Source organism: Patagioenas fasciata, chromosome 3 (genome assembly GCF_037038585.1).
Source record: "Patagioenas fasciata isolate bPatFas1 chromosome 3, bPatFas1.hap1, whole genome shotgun sequence".
Taxonomy (NCBI): Eukaryota; Metazoa; Chordata; class Aves; order Columbiformes; family Columbidae; genus Patagioenas; species Patagioenas fasciata.
In genome coordinates, this window is record NC_092522.1 from 102,475,050 (window position 1) to 102,497,176 (window position 22,127).

General features: G+C 33.6%; 1 protein-coding gene across 2 annotated transcripts in view; it reads left to right on the plus strand.

The window, feature by feature from the left end:
* Positions 1 to 22,127, plus strand: part of CSMD1 (CUB and Sushi multiple domains 1) — a 1,060,719-nt gene that overhangs the window by 695,177 nt on the left and 343,415 nt on the right. For both annotated transcript variants that reach the window (XM_065834358.2, XM_071807004.1), the window contains exon 8: positions 21,722 to 21,809. In XM_065834358.2, the coding sequence (XP_065690430.2) occupies positions 21,722 to 21,809 (88 nt within the window). The remainder of the gene's footprint in view (positions 1 to 21,721; positions 21,810 to 22,127) is intronic.

Here is a 22,127-nt window from a genome sequence, read left to right on the forward strand (position 1 = left end):
TAGAAGGGTGTTGTTCTTGCAGTTATCTAAGAGTCATGGAGTGGCCTAAGCTTCGTAAAATTTTGTGAATGGCCATACATTATACTTGATGTAGCATAAATTAACCTGTAACAGCACCCAGCTGTAGTTCAGTGGTTCATTTAGTATTTCTGTGTTTCCTACTTTTGCTCTATTGTGTGCACAAAGATGATTCTGTAGAATTTTTTGTTTGTTTGTTTTGTTTGATTCTTTTTTCAAAGAATCTTCTCACATCCCTTAGGAAACCATTGTTTAATAAATACTGAGAAATTCAAAGTATGAGAAAGTTAAGGAAAATCTTCTTTGATATATATTGGAAAAATAAAAGAAAAAGAGTGTGCTGCATACAAAGTCATGGTTTAAACCAGCATTTTATGAGTTTCAAAGAATTATAGTTGTACGTATCAAACAAAGTCTTCTAATCTTTTGTTTTCTGTTTGATTAATTAATGAATAAAGAGTGATTGAACGCAGTTATCAAAAAATCATGAAAAAACAAATTATAATTATTTTTCTTGATTTACTAAAAGCTCATATAGCTTCAGGGTATTTGTCCAACATTGGTAAACAAATTGACTTTTTTTTATTTTTTCCCCAATAGGTTAATTTACAGGTTTCTCTAAGTGTTTATAAAAATGAAAATTATGTTACTTAACAAGAATGTTAAGTTCCGTTAATTTTAGAGCTGCAAAATATCAAATAAAAGAGATGGTTTTAATGTGATTTGTTTCTCCTCTGGTTAATGTATCTTCCTTTATTACTATACAATTTTAGACCTAAGAGTTACCTTTACAAGTCAGAAAAATGCAAGAATGGGTATACTGTAGTAAAGGACTCTTGTCATACCTGATAGAAACATTTCAACAACACAGAGCTCTGAAGAAAAGAAGAAATAATATAAAATGTAATTATCAATTATGTGAGTTATTTATGATATATACACTGTAGCATATATATTGTATATTTTCCACAATATGTATATTATAAAATTATAAAGTATTTTTATTTGTTCTAGTCAGTCTGTATTCAAACATATGGTGATTTATAGTTTTTGTTCTCTGCAAAAATTTTAATACAATAGGCCATAATATAGCACCTGTACTTCAGATTTTAGGATGCAGTGACATTGAAAAAATGATGCTAGAAATCTAGCACAGCCGAACTGTTTTAATGAAAGGCAAGTTGTGAGGTGATCTCTGTATTTTGATACTATATCTCTTAACTGTGTTCAGCCATCAAAAATGGTGAGTTTATTTTAATTGAAAAACAGCTTTCCTCCTTCTGGAACCATGATAAGTTTTGATTTATGTAAAGTCTGTGTGATTTTGAAAGAGGGCTATTTGTTGGTGAAAATCACTTCACCTCTTCTTATCATGAACAGACTGTGTGTAGGGAATTCTTTGGCAACCAGTGAATGAATAGGGTAAATAATCTACCATTGCCTGAAAGTACAATGAGATTGTCAGTATTTTTCATTCTTCTGCATGTTATTTCTATTTTTTTTAACCTGCTTCTGGTATTAGTCAATAGTGTATCTTCTTTGCCTTTGAGTACCACATTTTATTACAGAAAAATATGACATCAAATCGTAGTGCTCGGTGGGAGGTTTAGTGCATTTCTATAGTGCAGAACTGTTTGTGTTGTATATTTGCAATTAATGAAGAGAAACCAAAATAAAATGAGACCAGTGTGGGTAATAAAATCTCTCCTACCTGTGTACTAACTCACTAACATGGCTGTTCTGAAAGATGTGTTGTGGAGGTGCTGAATTAAAAAGGAGAGACAGTTTTGGAACTGAGGATAGTTGTATAACATTGAATGAAGGTCACAATGTTCTCCCTTTTCATGGCCAATTATACTTCCAACTAAATATAATGATGTGAGCCCGTGAGAAAAATCAGCAATATCTTTTAATCCAAAGCAGCAAGGTCAAAACAGCAGAGAAAAAGCATTCTCAAATGATGAGCTATTAGAATAATTTCTGCTGCCTTTGATGACCCAGTTTTAAGCCTTCTTGAAAAGTGCATCCCAAAACAGAGGTTCCTTCATCTTTGAATGAAGTACTGGGATAGCATATTCTCCCACCTAATGTCCATTTAGGTTGCTGTTTTGAAACTGGGAGTCAGAGTCGTGGTTTTGACACTTTCTGCTTTCTTCATGAGTAGATGCTGCCAGTATGTAAGCTATTTGGCTACTATGTTCCTTAATGAGATGATACCTAACATAGAACAGAATGTCTTTTCTTCTTCCTGTCCTTTTGCCTAGGTTAGTGACATAGAATAAGATAATAAGCTCAGATATTTTTCTGCTCAGTTTCTCAAAAAACATGGAACAAGTACTCTTCATACCATTCTGCTAAATAGTGCTAATTTCTGTTCTGAAATAGCAGTTAGTTTAGATTTCTTAAAATTAGGTCTACTGCAAATAATGGGTTGCTTTTAAGGTTATTCTAGTTATAGAAATCATATTAACACAATTAAAGCAATATTCTAGAAATTAGCCCTAATTTAAGTAAAATTCAAGCAAAATTCAAATTGCCCCCTTTTAAGTACATTTCTCATTGCCAAGAAAAAACATACATTCATGGAGGCTTTATGTCAACTTAATAATTTGTGTTGTAGAATGAAGAGTAGACAAAGTATGTTTTAAATACTTTAAAGGTAAGTGTGTCAAAAAGTCAAGCACGTTTAGTTGATTTGGGGTAAAACTGGATATATTCTTTGTATTATTAGCATTGTTATTTTAATTCAAAAAGTGCTTACTCTGGTCTGTATCTATCTTAAGGTCTATTAGAAATACAGAACAACAAATAACAGCAGGAAAAGAATCAGAAAGAAGACAAGAAAACAGCTTAAAGTATCAATTAAAAGATAACTAATCCATCAACATGCTTTCCTTACATCCCGCTTGTCATTTACTCACTGGTTAGCTAGGTTAAAAACTCATGCTATATCCCTTTTTCCTAGGAGACGGAAAAGATCATCAGATCATAGGATACCACATACAGCAAAGACTGAAGTTTTGATACATTTCACTGCATTCAGCAGATTTACAAATTTTAGAAACTTTGGCTTATCTCCAAGAAAGTTCCTATCCACAGAGAAAGGTCAGAAATATCTAAAAGCTGAGGTAAAAACTCATGCAGCTAACTCTGAACCTGGAAGCAAATTAGTCACTGTCCCAGATAATAAGCTTGAGCTGAATATCGTTGCTGAAATTATTCTGGATGCAGGATTGTGATCGCACAGTCACACTGGTTTCAGGATTTGAATTATTATTTGAAGATTATTTTCTGTTTCATAGATGGTGCTGTGTAAGGTGCCTTTGGAACTGCTTTGGATAACTACACAGCATTGCAATGTGTAGAGATGTGGTAAGCAGCCAGGCAAAGAAAAACGTCTAGCATTTTAAAGCCTCCAGAATGACTTTCGAACTTAGATATTACATAGTGTTCTTTCTATTATTTTGTCCATGATGGGTTTCATTATGTTTCCCTACATGACAGTAACCCTGAACATGTGTTCTTTTACCTTTTGTCATAAAGAATGAGAATTAAAATCTTGAACGCAGAGACTAGTATGTGCACATCACATTAATAGTAATTGTTCATCAAAAAAAAAGAAAATATCAAATTTGAATTCAAAAGTTTATCACGTTCATATTCAATATTTTATGAGTTACCGAAATTACTTACAGTTCCTAGTATTTATCACATTGCTGATTTTGTACAAAATCTGCAAGAACAAGGTTATCAGACTTAGGCTCGGGTTGTCTTGACCTGCCTGGAGCTTGGTTCTAGCCTTTTTAGCTGCAGCTGCAGTGGTCTACTCACTAGGTAACTATTGCCTAAATTGTTTTACTTTCATTTTGCTTTGTAGGACTGTGTGATCTACTATTGTTATACTACTTTTTGTATCCTATAACTAACTAATAATAATAATAATGAGCAGTGGAAGAGTAAGCCAAACATGTAGCACAGAGGAGAAAGGGTAGACACTGCAAAATGTGTATAATATTTTTAACTGCATTGTTATGGAGAATTTTCCTGTAATAGTATTCTTTTGTTTGTTTGGTTGGTTGGTACTAAAATTAAGATGTTAATATTTCGTGTAGACTAACAATGAGTTGTTGAATTTGCATATCAAGTGTATTTAAGTGCCCATATAAACCGTAGAAGTTGCAGTGCAACCAAGGCCATAATTTAATGCAACAGGACATTGAAATCCTTCAGCATGTTTATTCATACTTATGTCTGCTGACCACTTTAATCCATTCTTCACTTCCAGCTCAATGTATCCATGATTTGCTTGGCCAATAGTCACTCAGTTTGATGTGGAGGTCTCAATGCCCCTGGGCTTCAAAACTCCTAGGCTGAAACTATATCATCTAATGCTACCATTAAGTATAACCCAGTTAAACGATGGGTGGTGTTGAACCATGTGCACATTTAGTGCTAAAAATATCTCTTTGATATCTTACCAATTATATACAATCATAATTTAAACACTTAGAAAAAGCAGCAGTTGGGCCTGCCAGTATGAACTCGTACATGTTGGCTGAAGAATTTAAACATTTCTCCTTTCTAATTAGAGAGTTTAAAAATACCTAATAAAAGTGGCTTGATATCCCATTTAGTACTTACATAAAAAAAAAAAAAAGCTTAAATTCATTTTTAGAATAGTGAAATCTCAAACTCAAGGCCACGCAATGCCACTGTAAATATTACACACAAACCCTTAATTTCTGTTCTTCATAGGTATGAGTTAGTTATCAATTTAGTTGTTTTTCTAATGCAGATCATTGACAAGGAAACAGATAGACTGTTCTCTTTTCTGTGAATCCATTGTTTGAGAGAAACAAACACCTTTCGACTGATTTTTTTTTCTAGAAAGGAAATACTGTTTATTGCCTTCTTAAATTTTGGAAATGAGGTGCAGAATATAGCTACTGTGTAGTACTCTCCTGGCTTTATAAACTGGCCATATGTATTTTAGCTATACATTTACTTGGGCACAGTTATTGTAGAAGTGATTATCCCAAATTAAAAATTAATTAAAACTGCACATATTAAAAATGTTAGGTTGTTGTTCATTTTTAACAATTTTTTAACAATTTTTAACAATTCTTCTTCCATGCAATTTTCTAATCTTAATTAATTATACCTTACCGTTTTAGATTAGAAGCCTGAAGCCTTAATTATTAATAGAGATAACATATTTTTCCTATGTGGTTAAAGCATTGATTGAATCAGATGCCTCTTCTTCTTGCTTGTAGCTTACTGTGCCATTCCTTGAGGCAACACAAACGAGTGTGGGTTTATTTTTTCTTTTCCCTTTTCTCTTTCTCATATACCCTACATAAAAACTTACCAAAGAAGTAAAAGACTACAAAACACATGTCTCTATATACAATGTCTGGAGGAGGAGTAGCAGAGAATTTACATTTATGGAATATAAAAGTGGATTATAAGATAATACAAACTGAATATCCTTGAATATTAAGGCCTGCAAACAAATAACAGACTCATCATTAATACTTTTGACTCTTATTATGTGTTTTTCAAACATGAAATAGAGATATTGTTTTCTTGTTGATCAAGTAAGAAGGGGAAGGCATAGAAACTTATGTCACAGTTTCCCTGAGGTCAATTTTCAATATTTTATCTATTTTACTACTTTACCAGAAGTGTGATTTATTTTGCTTACTACAGGGATACATATTTTTTCGTTTTGAATTTTAATTCCATATTTATGAAACCTATTTCAATAAAAAACCTCGAAAGGAATCTGTTTTGGTGTTTATTTTTTTGTTGTGTTTTGTTTTATTGTGGGTTTTTTGTGGTTTTTTTGTTTGTTTGTTTGTTTGTTTGTTTTTCCCTGTTGGACACTTACTTTGTTACAGAGCTTTATTTTGTTCTATTGTATTTTATGGGTACTTGATACCTAAAATATTTTTTTTCCAATCATTAGAAGTCATCGCTTTCACAGTGAAGCAGTGCTAAAATCATGATAGCAAATGTTAAGTATGTTTATTTGGAAATCAAAGACTTGAGCGCAGTTCATAAAAAAAAAAATCTGGCTTTGTTTAAAACAACATACTTGTTTTCTGGTAACGATGGCAGCACAAAGAGAGTGGCAGAACTTTCCTTAGCGATTAGGTAAAATACTTCTGTAAGTAGATCAGAACTGGATCCCTACTGCTGCCCATAAGTTCTGTTTTCTTTTAAAATTCTACTCATAAATTGTTCAGCAAATACACCCAATAGACTCAGAGACAAGTAGACCGAAAACCAGCTCCAGGCTTTTCTGTGTTGGGGCCTAGAAGCTAATTTTTAAACATGAATTATACAGTTGGTGGCAGTGACAGCCTGAGGAAACAAAAGCCATGACATATTCATGTTCCACATAGGACATTTGTTTGTTAGGCTTTGCATGCTACTTTAATGCTGCCAACTGAATATAAAAGTCCTGTGTTTCATGAGACATTCCTTGTTTGCCTACCTGGGGGGAGGAAATGAGAATTAGAAAATAGCTTTTAAACAGTTTTGAAAAACCAACAACTAGACATTTTTTGCTTTCTCTTCTAATTTCCTGCTTCCATGGGTGCATATATTTAATTGCTCATGGGCTGAAGAGCTGCTTCCAGTACCACCAAAAGCAAATGGTATGCCATGGTTCAGTGTGGATGGCAATCAACCAGCTGGACCACCCTTTGTTTCCCATTCTGTGATTTTGGATAAATCTTATGAATACTCCTTTATTTTAGAAAATATAAAATGCAAGTAAGTGTGGGCTTCGTGTGTCTTTTTTTTTTTTTTTTTTTTTTTTTTCAGATTCCAAAGAGGCTGAAGTTCAAGTTTTGTATGCAGCTGTGTTTTTGCATTTGCAACACTCTGAAATATTCAAATCACTAAACTTTAATACTTGGTTTCTGATATCTAGATTTGGAAAAGGGAGTGATTTTACATGTGAATTACCAATATAAATATGTGTTTGTGTGATGACAAATAATATAATGATGTTTGCCTAGCTGTCAGGACAAACCACTGTAATAAAAATGGTTACTTAATAACAGCAATAATTTTTCAACCACTTCAGGTACCAATTTGATCTTGATAATAAATGCCTCCCTCTAACTCATGTTTGTTATGGTATGCGATAAAACTGGAGAGGAAAGAGCATCTAAAGGAATTAGTGAACACTGACAGGAGGATGGAATGATTTCTTTAAGCACTTAATACTCTGAATAAGAACATGTATAAATTTGTACAGAAGCCAAAACCCCATCTAGCTAGAGTGCCTAACTTTTGGTGGTGGTGGTTTTGGTTTGTTTGTTTGTTTTGTCTTTAAACATTGAAAAGGAACTCTGGAGGTATGGTTTTGTTCAGTTACTATCTTATCTCTTTTCATAAGGAGGGATAAGTAGCTACCTTCAAAGAGCATTTATAAATTTGGTGACAATTCCTATTAAGTCTCTCATTTAAATACCTAAAGTTAAACCCAAGCCAAAGGGGTTTGTGCAAGTTCATCTGACCATCAGTATGAAACAGAAGCAGAATCCTAGAATAATATAATTCCATTTCTGGACCATCTCTTTATATATGGACTTTCTTACATACATTTTCCCCAAGGCCCCACCACCTCAGCTGGGGGCTCAACTGTGCCCTGCAGCGGGTGGTTGGAGCCACCGGAAACGGCTGTGTCTGGCATGGGACAACCCTGGCCTCTCCTCACAGAGACCCCTGCAGCCCCCACTGCCAGCTCCTGGGTATGTGGAATCAATATAATTTTTAACTCACTACATCTGTGTCATTTTTCGTTCCTTTATTCATGCTTTGTTTCATTTTTCATTTTCCCTGACTGTCATAGGTACTGATTTTACATGGTAAAACCATTTTTTCATTGTGTGCTGAACAGGTGAGTTTTCCCTTTGACTGACATATCCTTAAGATGAGAAATGCAAGCAGAATAAAATTTTGAATTTCATGTTGCATGGAGTACTGTGGGCAATCCCATGCATTTTGAAGTGAAATACAGGCACTAGCCATTTCACTGCAAGGAAGAGGCAGAGGACACTTCCTTCCCAGTGACCCTCGTAGATCTTGGAGTATAATTGGAAGGCAGGCTGGAGGTAATGTGAACTGCTGCTGTTCTACTTCCGCAGCTTGGTCCTCTGCTGTTTGCCCACCATGCCAGAGGTTCTAGGCTTCAGAGCCCATGGAATATAGAATAGAGGAAAAACCTGCATTTTTTCTGCAGAAAAACAAACCTAACTTTGGGAAAAAAGGAAGGCAAGTTAGGAAGAGTGTGCAATCAGTTATGGTTACTTGGTTCTCTAAGTAGGTTAAAAAACACTTGTGAATTATTTTCTGCTTTCACCTCTTGGCAAGAGCCCATAAAGACCATAAAGAGCAATCATGAGGAGATCTGCTAAGTCCCTTGCCTATCCATTAAACCATCTGAATCATTTCAGAAGCAAACAACCACACAACAGAGCAGATAATCTGTACAGTACACCCTCACTCATGGGTGCAAATAGATATATCATTGAATTCATTTGGGAAACATGTTCTAATCAATAAAAATCTCAATTTTATGTAGTGGTAGAGTCTTTCAATTCTGTAAGCAGCTGCAAGGAAGGAATTGCGATTTTTAATGGGTGATTAGTGGGTAAAACCTTGAAAAGGAAGTATGTTTTTCTTCTCATTTTGTATTGGGGCAAAAACATTGCTTATTCAAAGCTTTTCTCAGTTTACTTATACTGTGAGGACTGGAATATATTTGAGGAATCAATATAACCTCTTTGCCCCTTTCTCTCATGAATTAACAGATTGACATGAATAAGTCGCTGACTCTGCGTAAGAAAAAGGGAAAGGAATTATGAATTATTGGTTTGGCATTTCACCTCAATAAACAGGCCTACCAGAATGACTGAGGTTACCTATTTGAGAGAAGTGTACATCTGACACATAGATACCATAGAAAATTGTGATACATTACTTAGTTTTTTTTTTTTTTTTCTTATTGTTATTGTCATACTGAGAAGAGTAGTAGGGAATGTGTTGCAGCTGACATTCACCCTTCTAATCCCAGTGGAAGGGAGAAATGAGCCATGCTGAAGTAATGTTTTAAGTGTTTCTGCTGTATATTTTAAAGATATCCAGAGTCTGAGATATTGTATACAAGTGCACATCATTGTGTACAAAAGAAAAGCCTTTTTTTTTTTTTTTTTGACTTTTTAAATGTAATTTCTCTATAACCTGAAACTGAGCATTGCAGAGTTATAAATGTTGGAGCACATATTTTTGTTTGAAGAAAGTTCTTATATAAGATTGTTCACTTCTCTATAATACAGTGTTTTTCTTTTTTTTGAATAATTATAGCAGTTACAGATAGACAATCTAGGGCAAAAGACATTCTAGTTTTATAGCATGGTCCTCATACAAACTTCCTTATATTTTCTGATGCTTACACACAATGTCATGATCATTTTTGCTGAGTAAGAGTCTGAAATTGCACGGAGGAATATTACTAGTATTAATAAAAAAAAAAAAAGTCTCGTAAACCCTGTCTCTGGAGTTAAGCATTTTAAACTAAGTCATCAGAAAATGCTTCAGTGTTCTAAGGATTTGCAATTCTGAAGTCCTTTCCAGAATGGGACACTCAAAAGGGAGCAGAAAACAGTACTGCCTCTGAATAGAAGTGGGCAGGTCAGCAGAAGGAGTTGTCTGTGTTCTGAGAAGACGTGCTTAGTGCAAATTAATGAAAAAAAAAAAAAAAGGTCATACCTGAATTTTAGGTGCTCACAGAAGTAAATGTCCATGATGTATTTTTGGATTTAGCTTTGAAAATACTAATCTAAATATGAAGCTCTCTTAGGTTTTAGAAGACAAAATGACCACTGGAGTAGCCAGCTGCTAAGGTTATATGTTAAATATTAAATTGGGAGATCTTGGGAACTGTCACTCAGCTTCTGGTGTATTCACAGACTGATTGCATATAGATTTGACTTCCAGAACTTTAACTGCAATAATACAAAGTTTAGTTGGAATACACTTGCTTTATTTCTTGAGAGGATTGTGCATCCCTTACAATCATTGTAGCCAAACATTTGATTTTTACTCTGGCCAGTTAAATACAGTTCTTAGAATGCCAGCACTTCACTTTAATCATGAACACTACCATATGCTTTATTTTATAACAGAATAAAATATGTCTTTTATTAAAAAAAAAAGCCCCTAAAAATATTTAGCTGAAGTATTAAGCACAGAAATCAGATCTTTAAGATTAATAGCTTTGTTCTGTTAATTTTTATGTCTTTGGAATGCGTCGTCTCTTTCTTTCTACTTGAACTGATGGTCTCTTACTTACCCCTTTTATGGGGTCTTTGCCAGTCTTGTTTGTGAAAACTGCTTGTGTTGACCTTGATGCATGGGCTTATTCTTCTTCCTTGAAAATGCCTATCTTTTACAGAAGTATTCAACCTCTGCTGGCTTCCAGTCCCTGGCCCAGTACCTTGCTCCTTCATCTTACTCTTGTTTTAACATTTGGCAGTGTAACCAACATACTGGAAGATTAAGATATTCATTCCAACTGTGCTCTGTATTCTCACTTGTGTAGCAGAACAATGCATTCAGCCCTTCAGAAATGCTGAAAACAGTAAGCAAATCTCTTATTCCTTGTAACACAGGCAGTTTGATCCATTTGGAAACCATGTCTTCAAATCTTTATTTTCAGGAAGACAAATGTACTTTCCATTCCAGAACTGTTTTGAGGTAACAACACTCTTCCCCAAAACTTACGCAGAGATCCTTTAGTGAAGAGCTAGAAGAATATTCAAAAGTGTTTCTGGAAGAATATCTAGAAATAGTTGTAGAAGAATACCTCAACAGCAGGCTCGAGAAGTCAGGGGACAATGTGAGAAATGTGCACCTGTCCTGCTTAAGCCAAGACCTCAAGGACTGCTTATTTTATCTATCAATTCCTAATGTTATATATGAAAGTAAGTACTCACCACAGTATTTTAAATTCATGTCTTTCACCATCTGAGTGTCTTTGTCATGCTACACAATAATACTCATTCTTATGGACCCAAATAATTTCCTCCCCACTCCCTAATGTTTTAATTTCAACAAGAGAGAAGGGGAGAGAACTAACCACACTGATGTACCAGTAGTTTGATGACCTGGGAATTATATAGAAAACTAAAGAATTAAACTTGAATTAACTAAGCCAGACAAAGTATTTGAATGCTGTGTTTTGGCTGGTTGGGTTTTTTGTTTGTTTGCTTTGTGTTTGTTTTGGTTTTGGTGGGTTTGGTTATCTTTATTTATTTTTATTTTTGAGACTGTTCTAACTACTAAGGAGCACCTCTGAAGAAAATCATAATCAGCTGCTAGGTTTCTTATTTTGTGAGAAATGAAGTCTTCTTGATGATTTATTAGACGTATTGTGAGCTCTTCAGTTTGCTCTAGCTGTGACAAAGATAGTAAAATGCTTAGTCCTGCCAAGAGGACTGTTAAGAGGTGTCACTTCTTGGAAAGTACAAAACTGTAGCTCTTAAGTGAGGGAAGCTTAAAAGCAGAAAGTGAAGATCCCTAATAATTTAAATGTTTCCAGGTTTAGAGGGCAGTTCAGTAGGAAACTTCAGGAATAGTTCTAGTCACAAGCTTCCATGTTCTCTCTAGGTTTCACTTAAGATGTCCTAAATGGCTGGCACAAAGTCGACAAAAAAAAAAAAGGCAGAGGAAAGCCAGAGAACTGAATTTTTCTGTATCAGTTTAACTTGTTTGCTATATGAACATCTCCACTGCAGTAGGCTATCCCATAGTTAACAGTTATTTTCTATTATTAAGCTCTTTCTTAAAGTCAAAGCTTATTTGATTAAATTCTGCAAACCTTCGACAGTAGACCAATATATATAAATTCAACGAAAATCCTCGAAATTATATGGAAAAATTAGATCAATGCAGTATGCCTATGGCTGTTTTGTTACTTCTTCAGATTTGTTACATGGTGCTAAACATTTGACTCTGAAAAGACAAACAAAATTTAATATCAGTTACCAGACTAAAAAAATCAGGTAACGCATTGATTGACAAATTTACATTAAATGACTAATTAAGGAAATGAGAATTTTACTTAAACCTTGTCATTTTGACACTTACTGATATGAAAAAATAAAACTGATAGTCACCTTCAGGATTATCGCAGGAATGGCAGTGCTAAGATGCTAGACAGCTATTTTTAAAGGAAAATACTGCCTTGCGCATCAATAAAACATGTTATAAAGCAACAGTATATTTACAAGTAAATAACATTGTGGGGTGAATTTATAACCTGACATTGGTGAAAAATTGGATTTTCCAAACTTCTAAACCACTGAGACAAAACAACATGTCGGTTTATTTCTTTTGAGAAGAATGCGTCTGGATATCCCATAAAATTGCTCTTTACGACTGACTCTTCATCAGCTCTGTCGTTTCAAAGTAAATTACTGAATTTCCTACATTTCTGAATGGAGTGGTACTGGAAAAAGCAACAACTCTGTTTGCTCTGAGCTGTATGTTTAGGCCTTACACATATTTTATTGTGTAGTTTGCGAAGGACAATTTATAATGGTGATTTAATTTTCACCTCAAGTCGTTGTTTTCCTTTCCTGTCATGTGGTGTGAAAAATAAATGGTATGTGTATATTTTTTAAAGTGTTTTTTTTTTTTTTATTGCTAACCTATCAGACAAAATCCTGCACCTCCTATCATTACTCATATTTTATCTGTTTGCTTAATGGCTTTCAACTTACTTGTGTTTGAGTATTACATAATACTAAGAGAGTAAAATACTTTCTCATGCCTGGAGGGAAATATTTTGCTGTTAAACCTTGGTCTTTGCAATTGGTGCAGAAATATCATTACCTGCAGCAAGTCATGAAATTATTCTGAAATCCAAAGTACAGTCTGAAAACTAATGACTACTAAGCTGTAATACTTTTGTTTTAATGTATTAATGTTATAAGGACTAAGCCACAAAAACAGCACAATATAGTTGTTATGCAGTGATCCGAGACAGTTTCTTGCCTATATTCCCCTAATGACCTTACGCAGTATAAAGACGTGATAGAGATTATTATTTTAGTACTAGGATTAATGAAGGAACAATACTTTTAAGTGGTGTCCATAAATCATAAATTCAAATGAAAAGACAAAATTGAGTGTGTACATTTTCAGAAAAAGATAACTTCAGTTCAAGAAAGTCTTAATGAGTGATAGATTTTGCAGTCTAAAGATACTACAGTTTATAGTGTAAATTCCTTAACTAAAAGCAAGCATAATGTAAACTTATATATTCCATCTGATTGAACTGTATTGAATCATTGATGAGTGAACTTCTCTCACTGGAAAACTTAGGCTTTGTAGAACAATCAGTATTTTCTTGCACTTATGTTAACAGGTCTTGTTGCAAATAAGAACTTCTTGTGTGGATCATCAGCTGAAGGAAATTAGACAAAGGTTTCCAGTATAGTTGGTCTACTTTTTTTGTAAGTTTAGTTGTCTGTTCCTAGGATCTGATGAATTCAACACCTATGAAAATCTGGTGTTTCCAATTACCAAAGGAGTCTCCACTTTCATGATGGTTTGTATAACTGCCTGAGCATTGTGGAAGACCTAGACCAGACCCCTAAACGTAGATAAGGTGAATGATTCTGATTTTGAACTGTAGCTTTTGTGTGACCTGTAGAAATTTCCCCATAGAAATGGAGGAAAAAGAATATATTTCATTTCCTAATATATACAACTTCATAGGGAAAATATATTTACATTTTAATTTACTGCCAAAACTAAAATTGATCCCTTCATGTCTATCCTTTGATAGTATTTTAATTGGGCTAAAATCCAAATCTTTAATTGCACTAAAAAGGTAAATATTTGACAACTTCTCCTCACAGTTCACAAATGTGGAATTTCTTAGCTATGTAAAAATATATTTATTTAAATCGTTGTGTTGATGTTGAGGAAAAACAAATGTTGTTATGAGTGAGCAGACTTTTCAAGACTTCAAGAAAAGCTGGACTAATAAGCTCCCGGGCTGACTGAAAGGTGTGTATCTGCTGAGCCTTAAATTGCTTCATTAAGCTGGAATAAATCTTATATTCAGCTCCTGAGAACAGAGGTGGATGCAAAGGGGAGTGGGCCAAATTCCCTTGGGAAGCCAAAACAGAACAAAACAAAGGGAGAAAAAAAAACTTGTTTTGTTTTCTTTAGCTGCTGATTCACTAAGAATGGACAAAACCACTATTGGATTCATGTAAAGGCAAGCTATTCTCAGGCCCTGTGATCACCAAGGAATAATAAGGATAAGTGGAATGTACCAGCTATTTATAACAAATAAGACTACTGGTAGAAAAGCTCAACTGCTGAATAAAGGAGTGCCATAAATATATTGGTAAATTACAGGAATCCTGTATTTTAATCAAGTGTTGACAGCTGCTATCCATTCGGAAGATGATTTTCCAATGTGTGAAGGTGCTAAAATTATTTAAAAAAAGCTAAAAGATTTATCTTTAGTATGTGAAAATGATAAGGTCCTTTATAGTTTCTGTTTCAGAAATGTTTTTGTTTGGTTGATTGGTTAGTTTTTTTTAATCAGACATTTTAAAGCAAGAGAGATTCTTAAACTTTCCTTACAAATTTTAAAACCTAAAATACTCTTACAGTGAGAAACAATGGAGCATTTCAGTTTTAAATTAATTCCAGCAGCTGTCTAGGGATTGTTAAGTAGAATATTTCAGAAGATTACATTGTTACATTGTTCAACTGCAAAACTTTTATTACCTGTCCTTTCTTGTTTATATTTTTCTTCTTATCTGTCTTTATGGGTTTCAGTAATTTATCACTTCTTCCTTAGAGTAAGTTCCATGAAGGTCTATTTCTCTTGTTTGTAACAGATCAGTGTTATTCTGTTTCTACTGAAAGAGTTACTTAAAGCCTATGAAGGAGCACATCGATCATCAGCTCATTTTATTAACAGTAGTTTTATTGTCTTCTAAGAGCTTGAATGAAATTGTATGGAAAAAACATTAAATAGCACTCTTTATATTTCTTTGGCCAGTTGAAATACATGGGTTTTGTCATGGTATTTTGGTTGTAGCTATTATTTCTACTCAAATCTGTCTTTTCTATCATGTTGAGATCTTATTTAATTGTAAGAAAATACCTGTCACTAAGTGTGTACCCACATAAGTAATGCCCTCATATCTCATTAGAATTCCAACTTAATACTTTTCATGTATGTCTTTGTGCAAAAGAGATATCAGAAAAAAAAAAAAAAATTGAACTTAACTTTTTTTTTTTTTTTTAAAAATGTCCTCTAATTTGTGTAAGAATTCAAGAGGCAAAACAAGTTATCACATTTTTTAACGTGGCCAAAATTATCGTGGTCAAAATTATTAAAATAACTAAGTGTGACTTTTTAAGCATATTAATGTAAACAGAACTGTCCGTTAAAGTTATTTACAAATTCATCCATTTGTTTCAATCTGGATAAGTCAAAAACTTTGAAAGCTTGGAATTATCCTCAGGATGGGGTAACAGGCATTTTGGAGCAAAAGCAGCAACATTTATGGCAGAAAATTTCATTTAATTAATTCTGCCTGTGAGTGTATTCCTAAAATGAAGCTTTTATGTTCTAAAACCTTTCTTTTCATCTACTATTTCCAGCTTTCTGAATTCAAAACAATCACAACATATCCAATTGTTTTATTCAATGACAATCTTTTATACCTTTTCGCCATATATTGTCATGTCACAACATTTAGTATATATGTATTTTTTCTTTTCCAGTGACTATGTTATTCATTGCTGTGTGAAACACATGATTTCTAGTACACTTGATAAAGAATAATTGAAAAGTTTTGGTTTCACTTTTGAAGCATAATTATTTAATGACCGAAGTCATGTCTCAAGCTGTTAGTTTTTGGTTTTTTTTTATTATGAAACAACCTTTTCAAAAATTAAAAAGTAAGTAAATGTAAATCTAAGAATCTCAAAGAATAATTGAGATGTGTTTCTAATACATTAATTAGTGTATCTGTTCCCTTGTTTCACTGATACAATGTCATTCCACTTCTATGTGACTTCTTGGTTGGAAAGAGGTTTGTATTTACATATGTCAGCTTTTATTTGCATCATAATAGAGAGATCAAGTACTCATTCATTTTAAAGTCTTGTTCAGTTTGAAAACTTGTCAGTCTGCTATAGAAAAACTGCCATTTATTATAATATCTTTCCATGGTGAATTTTAGGGTGTTTTCTCTAGCTTTCAAACACTATTTGACAAGGTCTTATTGTAGGTTATTCTTGCAATTTTTTTGGTTTACTTTGAAAATTATTAAAAACAAATTATTGAAGGAATGAGTTTATGTATGTATTATGTACTTATTTACCTGTGTAAATCCAGAACCTTTCTGTAGGTTGGTGATATCACTGGCAGAATGAGTAAATGACCAGACAGACTGCCAAAACCTGTTAGGTTTAAAATTGTAGGTGTTTCAGCCTAAACCATGAATGTCAAGTTTTGTTACTAACTTAGTGGCTACTGAGGAAAAATATGTAGTACAATGCATCTACACATAATTATTTTTTTGCTCCAAAGCCCAGCCCTTCAAAGCATTTAATCACATGCTTTACATGAGCATGAATAGATCATTAATGTATGTTCAGATTCCAAATGCACCCATAACAAGGGAGTTTTCCTGGAGCAGAACTGCTATAATAACAAGGGAGGCTTCATTTTGCTCATCTTGCTACATGAAATATATATTGCACTATCCCTTCCTCCTGCCTAATATGGCTCCTTGATTAAACTCTTCCCAAATTCTTAGATAAATCTGGATATCAATGTATCTTTTAATTGTTTATTATTATGATTACAACTTATTTCTGTTTACAGTCTTACTTGTTTACATTTACTGCCAGTCTTCTGTACTATTGTGTTAGAATCAGGACATGTGAAACATCTTAAAGTTGTTCTATTCTTAAAAACATGAAGATGACCTCCAAAGCTGTGGAAACTCCAGTCTCTATGATCCCAGTGGAGAAAATTGAAGAAATCATGATGATTCATTCTCACTCAGTAAAACAAGATTAGATGGGGTTTTTTTTAATCAAACAGAAATTTAAATCACCAGTCTTAACCATAGGGGTGGTATTATAGGCTGAAAAGCTGTCCCTCATGTTAATGAATTCACAGATTCTCTACAAATATTTCTGCAGAAAGGCCTGAGAATACACGTTTTTCAGCATATAAGACGGCATGTTGAAAAGTTCCAGAGTTAAGCTGCATCCTCTGAGAATGCTCTGTCTCTATACTAAACACATATCTGGCGGTTGAAGCATCTTTGATGTTCTCAAACCCTCTGTTAAAAAAAGAGAAAAGCAGAGTTCTGTTAGACTCTACAGTAGTAGATTCTAGATACATTTATACAGTCCCAAAATTACATTAGGCCCTTTGAAGGCAAACGCGAGGCTGATGTGGCCCCCATTGAAAATGAGTTTGACTCCCCTGCTCTGCAGTAACTAATATTAAAAAAAAAAAAAAAAAATTAAACCTAACTAGAATGTTTCCTTACTGTTCTCCCTACCCTATGACTTCAAATACTTTTTCTGATTTTAATCTTATGGAAACTACACCGCTTTCTCTAGCTGATGGTTACTTGAAAAGCTGTGAGCAACTGAGATACAGTGTGAAAAACTAGCCATGCAAAGCAATATCTTACTTTGATATCTACCAGGATTATATAATTTTGAATGTCTTTTAAAACCAGAGACAGTATGCTGAGAGTATACTAAGAATATATTGAGAGAGGCTGGTATTGTTTATGTTGGTCCTAAATTTATTTGTCACAAATACAGGTTTATAAGTATTCACTTTATATTCACAATACAGAGTAACATTGTTAATACTTTAAGATAAATGCTAATAATTACTGCATAGCTGTGCAGTTTTGCAAGTTTTGCAAAGTTTAAATATGAATATTACCTTCATTTTTCCATAACACGTTTATTGTTTTCAGTTCTTAAAATTCTAAAATGAAAATTGAGGTGATAGTTAAAATACAGATAGTCTGTGAATGAGCTTTGAAATTAACAGGGCACAATTTAAGTTTGGTATGATAAAGAAGGAAAAATCAGAAGAAAGATGAGAACGGCATGAAACACTTTATAACACTCTAGGTAAATGAAACTTTCTATAGTATCATTTCAAAGAGTACAAACAGATAAGACAAGGATCTTTAAAGGGCATAAAAAGTCTTTTTCCTTAAAGGTAAAACAGTGAAAGATTGAGCATGTGACAGGATGAATAGAAGATGACATGTCTAAGGGATGCTTTCAGAAGGAGACTGCAAGGTTTAAACATGTTCTGGAAGTGAGATACTGAAATCAGAGATGATACTTTCTCCTCCCGCATGTTTTGTATCTCAGTAACAGTGGATAATACTTCATAGCTGTGGATAAATGGAAAACCTGACAGGACTGAAACAGAGGAAGATTGAGGTCTCTGAAAGGGATTAACTTGCACATCTTTTAATCTATTTTCAGTCTGAATGCTAACAAACCTTGGCATTAAAAAAAAATCTTAAAATCTTAAAGTCTAATTTTTAAGTATTTATAAATGCACTGAAGTCCCTGGTGTCTCTGAACAACTAAAAATAATAAATGGTTTCACTAATTTGACAAATTAGTTTATTTTTTCCCATCTGGAAAGATAAAATCAGACAGGCTTGTTTTACAGAAAATTGGATTTATTTTGTTATGACAGCATGTCATGCAACCACCATCTGTTAAAAACTACTTTGCAATTCAATGGGGAACGTAGAAGCTAATACCTGGGCCATGTTTAACAAGGCCTGTAGACATCTAGGAAGGTGTGCTGAGTTCCAGACATATGGTATCTGCTCCATTTCAAGACACAGTATTTCTCTGGGTAAACAATAGCCTGAATAACCTTTCCCTGGTATTGGTGTGAGACCACATTGATAGAGGAAGCTAGTGGCTGAGAAAAAAAAAAAAAAAAAGTGCAATGATTGTCATCTATCTGGGGAGATCACTTTGTTCTGTGCTATGAGTAAGGACTCAGTCATCTTTACTGGTGTCCTAAATAAAATACTTATGCATTTGGTATGTATGTCTGTAAAATGAGATAGCTTCACTGCAATGTTTGTACTTAAAACATGATAGCAAAGGCAATGTTTTCCACCTTACATTATAGTCATTACCATAAGGTTCAAGTTCAGTAAATTTGACATGTCATATAAATATATAAGTCATTTCACTTAATTTTGTGTTTTAGTGATTCAATAGTCAAAACTGAAGTCACTTCCACTAATGTAATTACACTTCTGTGCTAACAGTAGTAAATTTTCTTTCTTTTCTGAAAAAAATGAATGAAATATTAGTAAGAAAATTATTAATTTTAAGGAACATCAGTATGCAAGCAGGCTGCTTTTCTGGCAAGATCGGTTTTTGACTATAATAGCATTTCAACTTGGACACTTCCCAAGAAACTAAAAAATTAAATTCTCAGAATGAAGAGCATGTTTACTAGCTGTACATGCTGCACGACAATAAATATTTGGGGCGGGGGGGGCATTGGGTGCAGTACCTGTAGGTACGTGCCTGTGTTTGGATGACTCTGTGCCCATATGCCAGTGTGTGTGAAAGCTTCTGTGTTTTCCTACGCACAAGCATGTGCATGCATGTCTTGCATGCGTGTTCAGGTGACCTCTTATCAATACATATGCTGGTGTGAGTGCACAACTGTGCTGTTCTGAAAGTTTCAATTCACACACAAAAAAGTCTTTATGAGTTGAAGTAATATTAGTGAAATTTGCAGGATAGGGCTCTTGGTCTAGTGTTTTCAAGGTGATGAATTCCAGATGAAATACTTTTGTCCAGGTGAACTGGATTTTTCCTCATTCTTGGTTTTTGTTTAGTTGTGAGTTTTTTTAAATTATTATTATTTATCAGGAGCTAGATTTGTAAATAAAACATATTTTTAATTGTGTTTCTAAACATTTCTGAGATTACCCTAATATTTCTTCACCTGGTTTAAAGAAAGATTTCTGGAACAAATAGTATACAATACAATAAGTAATGTCGAAACAGTGTGGAGAAAGAGATAATTCCTTTCCTTTCCTATATTTTTAAAACATTCTATATGCCAAAGTTAGAAAAAAAATGTAGACAAGTGTTGAAATATCCTGAAGTATTGCAGTTTCTCTACTTTAGGAATCTATGCTCAGGTCAAGCATGTTGATACTCACAAGTGCTTTGTCTTATTTACATTTTTATAGTGCTGTAATGCAGTTTTTGTTTTCTTTAGATTTCCTCTTGTAAAGCATTGGATTTCCGTAGAAATTAATTTTCCCCAGTGCGTCCAAGACAGACATAAAGATTTATAGCTCTTAACATCTGATTGTATGCATCATACTTGTCACCACTCTTTTTACCACTGTATTCAATTTGAAAGCATATCACTGTGTGGGAAAACCAGTGACTTTTTACATCTAATCTCTCATCACCTTTCAGCGGTAATGCTGTCATCTGTAATCACTCAGGCTTGTGTAATTTATTTTGTGCAGCTATAATGTTCCAACTGACATTTTTATACAGGAAGAAAATTCTGACTTGTCCTTAAGTATTTTCCAAAAATCTTTTCAGATTAAAAATGTGGTTCACAAATTTCTACTAGCTCTCTTTTTCTGTGAAGGGAACAGAAAGACAGGAGTGTATCTATACATGGACACACGTGTGTAGAGACAGGATATAAAGCACATGCATGTTCAGGTTTTCAGTATATTCACAGTGTTATGCTCTGTTACTTTATGTCTTTATGATTAATTTATTTGCATTCCATGTATGCCTTTAATACCTTTTAACAATTGAAGAAGAAAAAAGTGAAAATTGAATGTTCAAATTGTTTTGAGTTTTCAAAAGACTATAACTGTATATATTTATATACCTAGTGTTATATACGTATCTGACAGTGGAGGGAGAATGAATGGAAGACAAATGGAATAGAACAGCATAGGATACCTTTTCTTTCTATTCCTATCTGAAAATACAAAATAGAAATTTTGAGCCTTGTTTGCATGAAGACATCTTCAGCTGGTTACAAATGCATTGCTCTGTGGGGTTTTATGTATTTTTGAGATTAACTTTTATCTTCGTAAAAATATTTCTGTATTACAGTTGGGTTCTGGCTTTTGTGTATTTCAAGCCTTATTATGGACAGAAGCTTAAATGAGATTTTTATTTTCTTATACTATCTTAATCTTACAGTGGTGTGTTGTGAATATTTCAGAAGCTGACTTCATGAAATGTTATTTTTCCTGTCTGAGAAAAGCCGTGGATCCTAGTATATCCATAAAAAGATGATTGACGACAGGAAATCAATTATCTATTTTCCTACAGAAGTAAAACATGGGGGATTTTGTTTTGTTTTTCTTTTTTATCATAACAAAAGAAAATAAACAATGCACACTAGAAATCAATTATATGGGCCTGATTTTTTGTCATAATTTATACTGTCTAAAGAAAAAAAAAAAGCCTAAAGTTAAATTCAGGCCACTGAAGTTAATGTATAGGAAAAGTAGAGAATCACCTTTACAACTGCATGTCTAAATATTTTTTTTCCTTTACTTTGCAGTGACCCAGGGTGGGGATGCAATTGCATCTGATACATGTCCTGATCCTGGAATTCCTGAAAATGGGAGAAGAGTGGGCTCTGACTTCAGGTAGGCACATTTAGTTTTCTGTATGATCAAAAGAAATGTATTTTCTGTTTCAGATATACTGAGCATGCAACTACAGATATGTATTGCTTCCCTAGTTTTAAATGTGTTGAGTCTTTGTCAAAATAGCTCTAATCCATTACATATCTTGAATGGTTTTATTTATTTCTTTTTTAAATCAAAGCATTTTAAATATGAAATTTAGAACTTAATCATGTTGCCTATGTAGGAAAGGTAGAACTTTCTGGACAGCATAGAATAAGCAGAGTGAATTGTCTGTTTTCCCGCTATCTAAATGTTGTTTAAAAACTTGGGAAGCAT